Here is a 9818-nt window from a genome sequence, read left to right on the forward strand (position 1 = left end):
TAACAGATTAGGAGCTCTCATAGTCAGAGCTCAGTTTCAGCCACCCAGGGAGCCCTGTCCTATATATAAATGACATAGCAGAAGCAAGGGCTTAATGTAATTGTGAGGTCTACATTTTGCATTCAGCACACTTCTACATTTCCAGGAATTCTGCCCCTTTTTGGAGAGGCTGGTATATTTTCAGAAGGGTAGTGGCATGTCTCAGAATAGTACTGCCACCTTTCAATGAGCCCTGGGAGTCTGTGTTACACGTAGGGATGTGCCAAACTCTGTCCTTCGTTGTCTCTGATTCAAAATATAAGGTAAAAGGCAAAAAAATAATAGTAAAGGTAAAGGCCCCCTGGATGGTTAAGTCCAGTCAAAGGCGACTATGGGGTTGTGGCGCTCATCTTGCTTTTCAGGCTGAGGGAGCCGGCATTGGTCCACAGACAGCTTTCCGGGTCATGTGGCCAGCATGACTAAACCGCTTCTGGTGCAACAGAAACTGTGATGGACACCAGAGTGCACGGAAACACCGTTTACCTTCCCGCTGCAGCGGTGCCTATTTATCTACTGGCACTGGTGTGCTTTCGAACTGCTAGGTTGGCCAAAAACAAAAAACAAAATATAAACAATAATAAACCATAAAATAATTTTTATTTTTCAAAATGAAACAAAGCCTAGAGGAAGATGGAAAATAATGTTCATTTTGTATACATCCACTTTTTTATATTAGAAAAAAAGTCTCCTACTTTTTCTAATTGCAGAGGCTTCGATCAGATCCTCAAAACTAATTTTACACAACACATCTGCTTCTATATTTGCTGCATAGTTGTTCTGTTGGGATTTTTTATATACTTCAACTGAGGGTGCTATTTGCATTCTATGGCAATATTATAATGTCAGTTTTGATTGTGGGTCAATATGAATTTGTTTTTGTTCTTTTGTTATTTCCCCTAATGGTTTACTTGTTGGTTCTTCTGGCATAGCCGCCGGCCCCCGCCCCAATGCAAGCTATATGAGCCTCCCTTGTATATCTCTGCTATGTAATTAAATACTCGGTGTTAGTAGTGAAATATATAATACACTTTCCATTTCCTCACAGAAAGCAATCCCAAGCATGAAGACTCTGCTTTTGCTTATATATATCATTGGTATAGCCATTGCTTCCCCGGTAAGTATACAAAATATGAAAAGTCCTAACACCAGATAAATAAAAGATTTAAGGAACATTCTGAGCTTCTGCTAAGCTTACAAGAGCAGGTATTTCATGACTGACCAGTGTTCTGCCTTGCTTCCTTTCACAACTAAGCTCTGTGGGATGCAATCCAAAATGTTGCAGTCTTTAAACAGCTTAAAAGTCCTGCTAATTGCAATACTTGCGTGCTTGAAAATTAGGTGGATGCATATAAGTTCTTTGCAGAAATATGGACTTAATTCTTTGGGAAACACAGGAGTTCCATGGAAGCACATTTCAACAAGAATGGAAAACCTGTTCATTGACATCCATTTAGTGAATTTTGCTACCGTGTTTCTCCAAAAATAAGACACCGTCTTATATTTATTTTTCCTAAAAAAAAACCCACGGTGGCTTATTTTCAGGGGATGTCTTTTTTTTAAATTAAGTAAAAAAAGGTTAAACTGCCTATCACTATGGCTTATTTTCGGGGTATGGCTTATTTTCGGGGTATGGCTTATTTTCGGGGTATGGCTTATTTTCGGAGAAACACGGTATTTCACTGACAATCACAGAATCGTAGAGTTGGAAGGGACCACGAGGGTTATCTAGCTTTCTCCCTGCAACGCAGGAATCTTCTGCCGAATGTGTGGCTCAAACACATGAACCTGAGATTGAGAGTGTCACGCTCTACCATGGAGCCACCTGGGATGAACAAAGACACAGGATTCCTATCTCATTATGCATGATCAAGCTTTCTTTAGCGCCTCAGCCCTTGCTTTCCCCCCGCAGGACCAATTGCAGTCATCAGCAGTTGTTAACAGCCATCTACAGGTTTACCACTCCCATCAGCCCATCACCCATTCCCACCCACCCCCACCACCCTCTGTATATACCTACGGGTCCATGGGCGTACCCAGCATGGGGCAGGGGGGGGCAGTTGCCCTCCCCTAGAAGCAGGGCAGCTGGAGAGGACAGGCAGGAGCGCTGCCTGCTGTGCTCCGCCTCAGCCTGCTTGGCTGAAGTGAAACGGCAGCGGCAGCGAAACTGCCTCTGTTGAAAAAAACCTGGACCTGGACCTGGGCTAACTTCAGCCCACACTTCAGCCCGTGGCACCTCATTTGCATACATGCAAATGAAGTGTCGTGGAGCATTGTGGAGCAGCACTTTCCGTGCTGTGCTCGCTGTGACTTGAAAGAGTGTGGGCTGAAGTTAGCCCAGGTCCAGGTCCAGGTTTCCTTCAATGGAGGCAGCTTTGCTGCTGCCGCCTCTTTTTAGTCACCGCTGCCATTAAAGGAGCGGGGCGAGGCAGGAGTGCAAGCGCGGGTGGCTCCGTGTGCTGCCTTGCAAACGGCCCCCTTTTCTCTGGGGGGCGTGCACGTTGACCATGCCTCCTGGGGGGATCCTGGCCACATCATTGCCAGCTAGCCAATCGGGTGGCTGGGGGGCGTGGCTGGTGTGCCCCCCTAGCTTTGATCCTGGGTACGCCCATGTAAGGGTCTGACTCTTCTGTTTCAAGTGTATCTGAAGAAGTGTGCATGCACACGAAAGCTCATACCAAAATAAAAACTTAGTTGGTCTTTAAGGTGCTACTGAAGGATTTTTTTTATTTTGCTTTGACTCAGACCAACATGGCTACCTACCTGTAATGCTCTACCGTCTGAGTCATCTCAACTTCCTCAGGTTTTCTTTTAGCTGTGTATCATACATTGCATTCAAATTGTTTTAATCTTATAGATTGGTTTCTAGGTATGTTGTTGTTCTTGTTGTTTTTGTTGTTGACTGCTACTTGGAGTGTGACTGCAGAACAACAGGAGATAAACAATAGCTGACTAACTGGCTTCCTGGCCCTTCTGCCGTGTATATTTAAAGCGGTATCAAACAGTCATCGTTTCCCTATCCCTAAGAATACTGGGAACTGTAGCTTGTTAAAGTTGCTGAGAGTTGTTATTCCCCTCGCAGAGCTACAATCCTCGGAGTGGTTTAACAACCAATTCCTCTTCCCAGGGAAATCTGGGAATTGTAGCTCTGTGAGGGGAATAGGGACCCCTTAACAACTCTCAGCACCCTTAACAAACTACAATTCCCAGGATTCTTTGGCTAAGGTGGTATGATATTGCTTTAAAAGTACAATGCAGATGAGGCCATATACTGCCTTTCTGCTCAGCATCAACAGCGCTTTACAAAAAGAGACAAGTACAGTATACAAAATACAACCAATAACAGCAAATATAAAAAGCCTAAAACAGCAGCAATAAGTTTAATAAAGCCTTTAAAAGGTTGGGGCGGGGCACACACCTTTTCCTAGCGCTGAAAAAGTAGGAAATGTTGGCCCTGGTGAGTTTCATAAATGTCCTGGTACTTAGGAGCAATTAGTTGAGTGTATTAGTGTCAATATGGCAGGATTTAAACTGACTGTCTCCTCCTTTTTCTGGAGATTCCATATATACCTTTGAATTGACTTAACACACTGATGTTTTATTTTACTTCCGTGTGACAGATCCAAAGAAGTGGAATTCTATTCAGGAGCAGCTATGAGGGCAATATTAATTCCATCGGTGCAGATAAAGGAGTCTTAAAGACCAGCTCTGCCATTGCGAATGGGAACCAGCAGAATGGAGATGAGGGTCACCAGGGAGGAGAAATATTTCTGGATCTCACCAAAGACTATGCCATTGCTGAAGAAGTTTCTACAGCTGATCCTATCCGTTCCCAAGGGGGCTATCCGCACGAAACCGAGAGCCTGCTGCTCCATGAGGACAACAGCTTTTTGCTGGCCAAAGGCAACCATCAGCCCAACAGAGAAAAAACCAGGGAGACAATTGTTGAATTTCCAACAGAGAAAGAGGTTGACAGCCAGGATGTAGCACTTCTTAAAAAGATTAGCAATGCAGAACAAAATGGCTTGCAGCATTTGAGAGAGAAGAATGCAGTTCATGGTCCAGTGTTGACCACAGGGGAGTCCATCGTTTCGGATCTGTTTGCTGGCAAACATCTGAACAGCTACCATTTCAGCGATGAAGGCATGCAAGGAGATGACCCAGGTTGTACTGATGACTCTGAGTCTGGTCAGCAGGTGGAGAGCCAGAGTAATTTCAGTCAGCAGCCTGGAGAACCAAATAGTTCAAGTGGTTCAAATGAGGAAGAGGTGAAACAGGCCAGCCCTTCAGGGAACTCTGGAAGCCCAGAGTACTCCAGTGGGTCCCCTGACTCCAGCACCTCCAGTGATTCTAGTGACTCCAGTGATTCTAGTGACTCCAGTGATTCTAGTGACTCCAGTGATTCTAGCACCCCCAGTGACTCCAGCAGTTCCAGTGATTCCAGTGACTCAAGCAGTTCCAATGACTCTAGTGACTCCAGCAGTTCCAGTGACTCTAGTGACTCCAGCAGTTCCAGTGACTCTAGTGACTCCAGCAGTTCCAGTGATTCCAGTGACTCCAACAGTTCCAGTGATCCTAGTGACTCCAACAGTTCTAGTGATTCTAGTGACTCCAGCAGTTCCAGTGACTCTAGCAGTTCCAGTGACTCTAGTGACTCCAGCAGTTCCAGTGACTCTAGTGACTCCAGCAGTTCCAGTGACTCTAGTGACTCCAGCAGTTCCAGTGACTCTAGTGACTCCAGCAGTTCCAGTGATTCCAGTGACTCCAGCAGTTCCAGTGACTCTAGTGACTCCAGCAGTTCCAGCGACTCTAGTGACTCCAGCAGTTCCAGTGATTCCAGTGACTCTAGTAGTTCTGGTGACTCTAGTAGCTCCAGCAGCTCCAGTGACTCAAGTAATACTTCTGAGTCTAGTGATTCCAGTGACTCCAGTGATTCTAGCAACTCTTCTGACTCCAGTGACTCCAGTGGACAAAGTGATTCCAGCAGCTCCACTGATTCCACTGATAGTTCCAATGACAGTAGCACCTCCAGTGACTCTGGCGATTCCAATAATTCTAGCACTTCCAAATAAGTGAGAAGTTGCTCAGATAGTACTGGTGCCACCCATAGATATCAGTACTAAGGTGAAAGCTGAAGCCTGTGAACAAAATAAGGCAAAATGGTAGAATTTGGGACAAAATTGCAATAGGGGAGTGAATGGGGACAGCAGGTCCTGTAGTACTGAGGCAATATTTCATGGAGTTCCAAAGCGCATTTCACAATTGAAATGGCTGCCTTGCTCCAGGAGGCATGGAAGGCGAATGTGATGATTCTGTCTAAAGATGAATTTCCAACTATTTCAAATGAGCCCTGCTCAGTTGTATGAAGGGGCAGCAAAAGAGCTTTGTCATTGTTGTCAAATGGCTCCTTCCAGCTTCCCACACATTCTGTACCAACATTTGCAGCATGGAGCCTGCTGTACTCAGGGGGCCTCCTTGCAGAATTTAGAACCTTGACAGTGCATGAGGGAAGCTGGAAGTGACACGTGACAACCGTGGTGGACCTCACAGCCACATTGGACTCACATATCCCCTTCACATACCCATGACCAGATTTTGAGCGTCTTCCATCCTGATTGTTCTCTTGACTTGGCCACAGCAAAACGGAGGGCAACCTCTAAAGAAGAAACATCTCCCATCATTATGACACTCTAGGGCAGGAGGGAGAAGCATCTCCACACACCGTTCTGAGCAACCTTTCAGGAGCCGCATGTCATTGGTGGGTGGGGCAAAAGTGGGTGGAGCAATGAATGATGATTTCCCTTTTATATAGCAAGCTGGTTTCTACACAGAACTCATGCTCCCCTCCTGGCCCTCCATCCAGACCAGCGAGAGGATCATCAGAGCTCAAGGACCCATTCCGGCCCCACAAAAATACCCGAGGGTGCAAAGCATGTCTAGTGGTTGAGGAAGTGTAACTATGCCATGCCATTGCTCACCTCCAGCCCGTCACTATTTTGCGGGAGGGATTCCATCGCGTCTCGACAAGTTTAGGGCTCAAAGTGCTCTAGTCCTCTTTTGCAACAAGCCTGTTTTGAGAACCACCAGGCTTCTTGCGGAAATGAAAGTGATCGGGAAATCCACCAGAAAGTGTGGGAGAACTATGGAGCGATGGGAGGCCATATAACCTTCATGCAGACAAGTCAGAATGAATGCTCAGTAAACAAATAAATAGTGGGCATTGTATGCATAAGCCTTTTGCTAACAAATTAGGACACATGCTCAGTGAGCAAGTCATCTGCAGGTACCTGTAAGGCTTCAGGGAATCCAATCCCTCCCCTGGTGGGCAGCCAAGAAGCAGATAGCAGGGTTTTTACCAAGTCCTTTATTCAATATGCCTCTCCATCTCTCCATCCCAGTAATGGTGTTTCTCCGAGTAAAGTCCCACCCCCTCCATCTCTCCTACTGTACATCATCCCCGCGCTGGCTGATCTGTGCTTTCTGCCTCTGAGCTTTCTGTTCTACTACTCTCAATGCACGCCAGGTCCTAGGAGGAGCAGGGTTAGGAATGCTTTCTAATGATAACGTGTCACTCAGCTGCTCCAGCTCTGCAGCTTCCCCCTTCCTTCTCTTCTGTTATCTCCCAGCTTTCCCCCTCTTCTCTCTCAGAATCAGGACCTTCTGCAAACCACCGTCGTAAATCTATACTGGCCTCCTCTTCTTGAAAAGGTTCAGGAGAAGGAGGGAGGGATGTCTCCACCATACCTCCTCTGAGGTCCAGTCCTTGACAGTACCCTTTAGTGCAGAATGGATGTTGCTCATAAGATTGTCCTGCCATACATACCCACCAAACCCTATGGACATATATCCCTGCACATTGATACCACTACCAATGCAGATGGATTTCTATTATCAGGGTGGTCGAAACAGAATAAAAAAATTCCTTCCAGTAGCACCTTAGAGACCAGCTAAGTTTGTCATTGGTATGAGCTTTCGTGTGCATGCAAGCTCATACCAATGACAAACTTTGTTGGTCTCTAAGGTGCTACTGGAAGGAACTTTTTTATTTTGTTTCGACTATGGCAGACAAACACGGCTACCTACCTGTAACTACCACTATTATCAGGGTAGCTCCTTCAAGCAAGATTTGGACACACACACACAGAGAGAGAGATCTTCCAAATACTACCGTGAGAGGGAAAGGGACTGGCTGGAAGGCCACGGCAGACAAATCCCTTACTCTTGTATTCTCTGTGGTTTTTCTGGGGCATTTGTTTTCTTTTTACTTATTTTGGGGATTGTGGCTTCCTTTTTTGAGCTAGGGCGTGGAAACTTGACAACACAACAAAGCTAGTGTGCTGAAGCTGTCAGAAGGACAAGTCCAGGCTGTGCTGTAAATATCCTGGCAGAAAAGAAACAACAACAAAAAAAACCCTCCGCTTTCAACATGCCTCGGAAAAGTAATAATAAAAAATTAAATGTCCAGATTGCAAACTGCGCCATGAACAAAGGTCTTTTGTAAGCCTCAGGGGCTGCTTTATTCAAAGCTTCAGCTATTAAACAAAATAGTACCCTTTTGTATATTTGGCCACATTCATGGTTTAAGCAGTCCAGTTACAGACTGGGTCATAATCTTCAGGAAGGAAGAAGAAGTTCCCACCAAGGAAGAATGAATAAGTAAGGTGGTGGGCTAGTAATTGGCAAAATTACCAGCCAAAATAAGAGAGCCTAATGATGATAATCTTGTGGAAGAATGAAAGCCTTTCTCGGATTACTTAAAGAAATACTACAGTATGATGAATTCACGAGCAGGATTTGAACCACGAGCAACAGAAGGAATTAGAGATTATTGTATTGTTGTTATGGCATAGAAGATAGGGTGCAGCAAAGGGGGAGAAATGGGGGAAAACACACACAATGGAAAATGGGGTGGGAAGTCGACGAAACAAAATAAAAATGTATTAAGTATTGGAGTGTATATGTGAAACTTTTGAGATTTAATAAAATATAGCTGAAAAAAACAAAACAAAAAAGCAGTGAGGTCCTGAACAGGTGAAATGCCAATAAATAATCCAAACACTGGAAAGGAAGAAAATGGTGGTGAGGGAAGCCCTCTGAGGATGGAGATACATTTTACACTAAACAAGAGGCTGGGGAAGTATATGTAGCAATGAGGTCTAGGCATCAGGTAGGTTGACCTAGCTGTTACCTGGGGGGGGGAGCAGTAATAAAATGGGAAAGGAATTTTACATTGAAAGGCAATCTGTTCACATTGAAAGGCAAATCTACCTAATTTGCACATCTCGAAAGAATACATGGACCAGCCATCCTTGGAAATCTGCACGTCTCTGAATTTTGCAGTGCTGTCCTCCATCCCAAAAATGTGCACAAAAATGCATATGCTTGATTAAAGTGTGCAAATAAATGCGTATATTGGTGGGAAATAACACAGAGAAATGCATGAACTGGGGGGAAATACTTTGCAAAAAGAGTTTGTATTAGGTGAAATTGCATACAAAAATGTGCAAGAGAAATTCTCACCCAAATGCTGGTGAGTGTTTTCTTTTTAAAAAAAACACAATAATTTCAAAATGATGTGAAAATGTGAAAGACTGGACTTTTGGTTTTAAAAAAATGAGAAACAGAGAGAAAAGACAAGATTGACATGTCCTCCCATTCTCGGGAAGTGGGCAGAGTTCTTTTTTATTAAAAAAAAAATACGGCTGAGGAGGGGTTATGGTATGGGTATTGAAAATTGCAAAGTTATGCCCAATGTAGAGAAAGTTAGATGGTTAGGTGGAGATTTGGTCTGATCCAACAGGACACTGATTCTACAGCTTCCACAACAGTGCGCATCCTGCCTTCTTTATAATACATGCTTCTGCCCTGGGTAATGTCGCCTCTTTTCCCTCCATTCAAAAGACTTTGTTTCAGAAAGCGTTTGATTTCACCTCCTAGGCAGCCTTAATGCTTCATCTAGTACACGAGAGTGGAACCCAGCGCACATTCCCCTTTCCTTTCCCTCCCTAATTTTCTCACTAAAATGCTTACTTTCAGAAAAAAATGGAGTATTTATAGACAAGGGGTAGGGATCAAGAGAAAGCTGAAAATGCAGTTTAAGTATACAAGCTGATCCTTCCATAGGGCTGTATGTAATTTGGAGAGTTGTCCCTTTACTTTGCTGGAGTCGTCAAAGTGATCATGGTTACTCGGTAAAGTTTTCCAGTGTGGTGCCATATTGCCTTTAGGTGAATCACCATCACTGAACATGGCTTCAAAATATAGTGGTACTTTGGGTTACAGACGCTTCAGCTTGCGTGTTTTCGGGTTGGGCACCGTGCCGAACCCAGAAGGACAGGAACAAGTTGCTTCCAGGTTTTGGCACTCGCACATGCACAGAAACGCTAAATCATGCTTTGCGCATGCGCATAAGTGCCAAATTGCGACCCACGCGTGCGCAGACACGGCATTGCGGGTTGCGAACGTGCCTCCTGCACGGATCACGTTCGCAACCCGAGGTTCCACTGTACAGGCTCCAAAGCTTACTGGAAGGGACAATTGACTTGTGTATTCTGGGCTGGCTTCAGGTTTGAGGACAAACTGGGCAAAGGGTCTTCTGGTGAACCTCCTCCTCTGTTAGGGTCAGTTTTCCTTGGTGTGGTGGCTGTGCTTTGTGGCAGTTTTTACCAGCCTGCTACCTTCCAGATTTACTGGACTACAATTTCCATCGACCCCAGGAAGCACAGTGGAGGCTGCTCTATGCAACACTGCCTAGCCCATTTTTTAATGTCCCACAATGCACT

General features: G+C 44.9%; 1 protein-coding gene across 1 annotated transcript; it reads left to right on the forward strand.

Annotated features, from left to right (window-relative positions):
• The first annotated feature begins 1099 nt into the window (after positions 1–1099).
• LOC118083501 (dentin sialophosphoprotein-like) lies at positions 1100–5108 on the forward strand. The gene is made up of 2 exons (XM_035111991.2): positions 1100–1153; positions 3657–5108. The coding sequence occupies exons 1-2, from the start codon at positions 1100–1102 to the stop codon at positions 5106–5108; spliced, it is 1506 nt and encodes a 501-aa protein (XP_034967882.2).
• Positions 5109–9818: the final 4710 nt, after the last annotated feature.

The sequence above is a fragment of the Zootoca vivipara genome, chromosome 9, assembly GCF_963506605.1.
Source record: "Zootoca vivipara chromosome 9, rZooViv1.1, whole genome shotgun sequence".
Classification (NCBI taxonomy): Eukaryota; Metazoa; Chordata; class Lepidosauria; order Squamata; family Lacertidae; genus Zootoca; species Zootoca vivipara.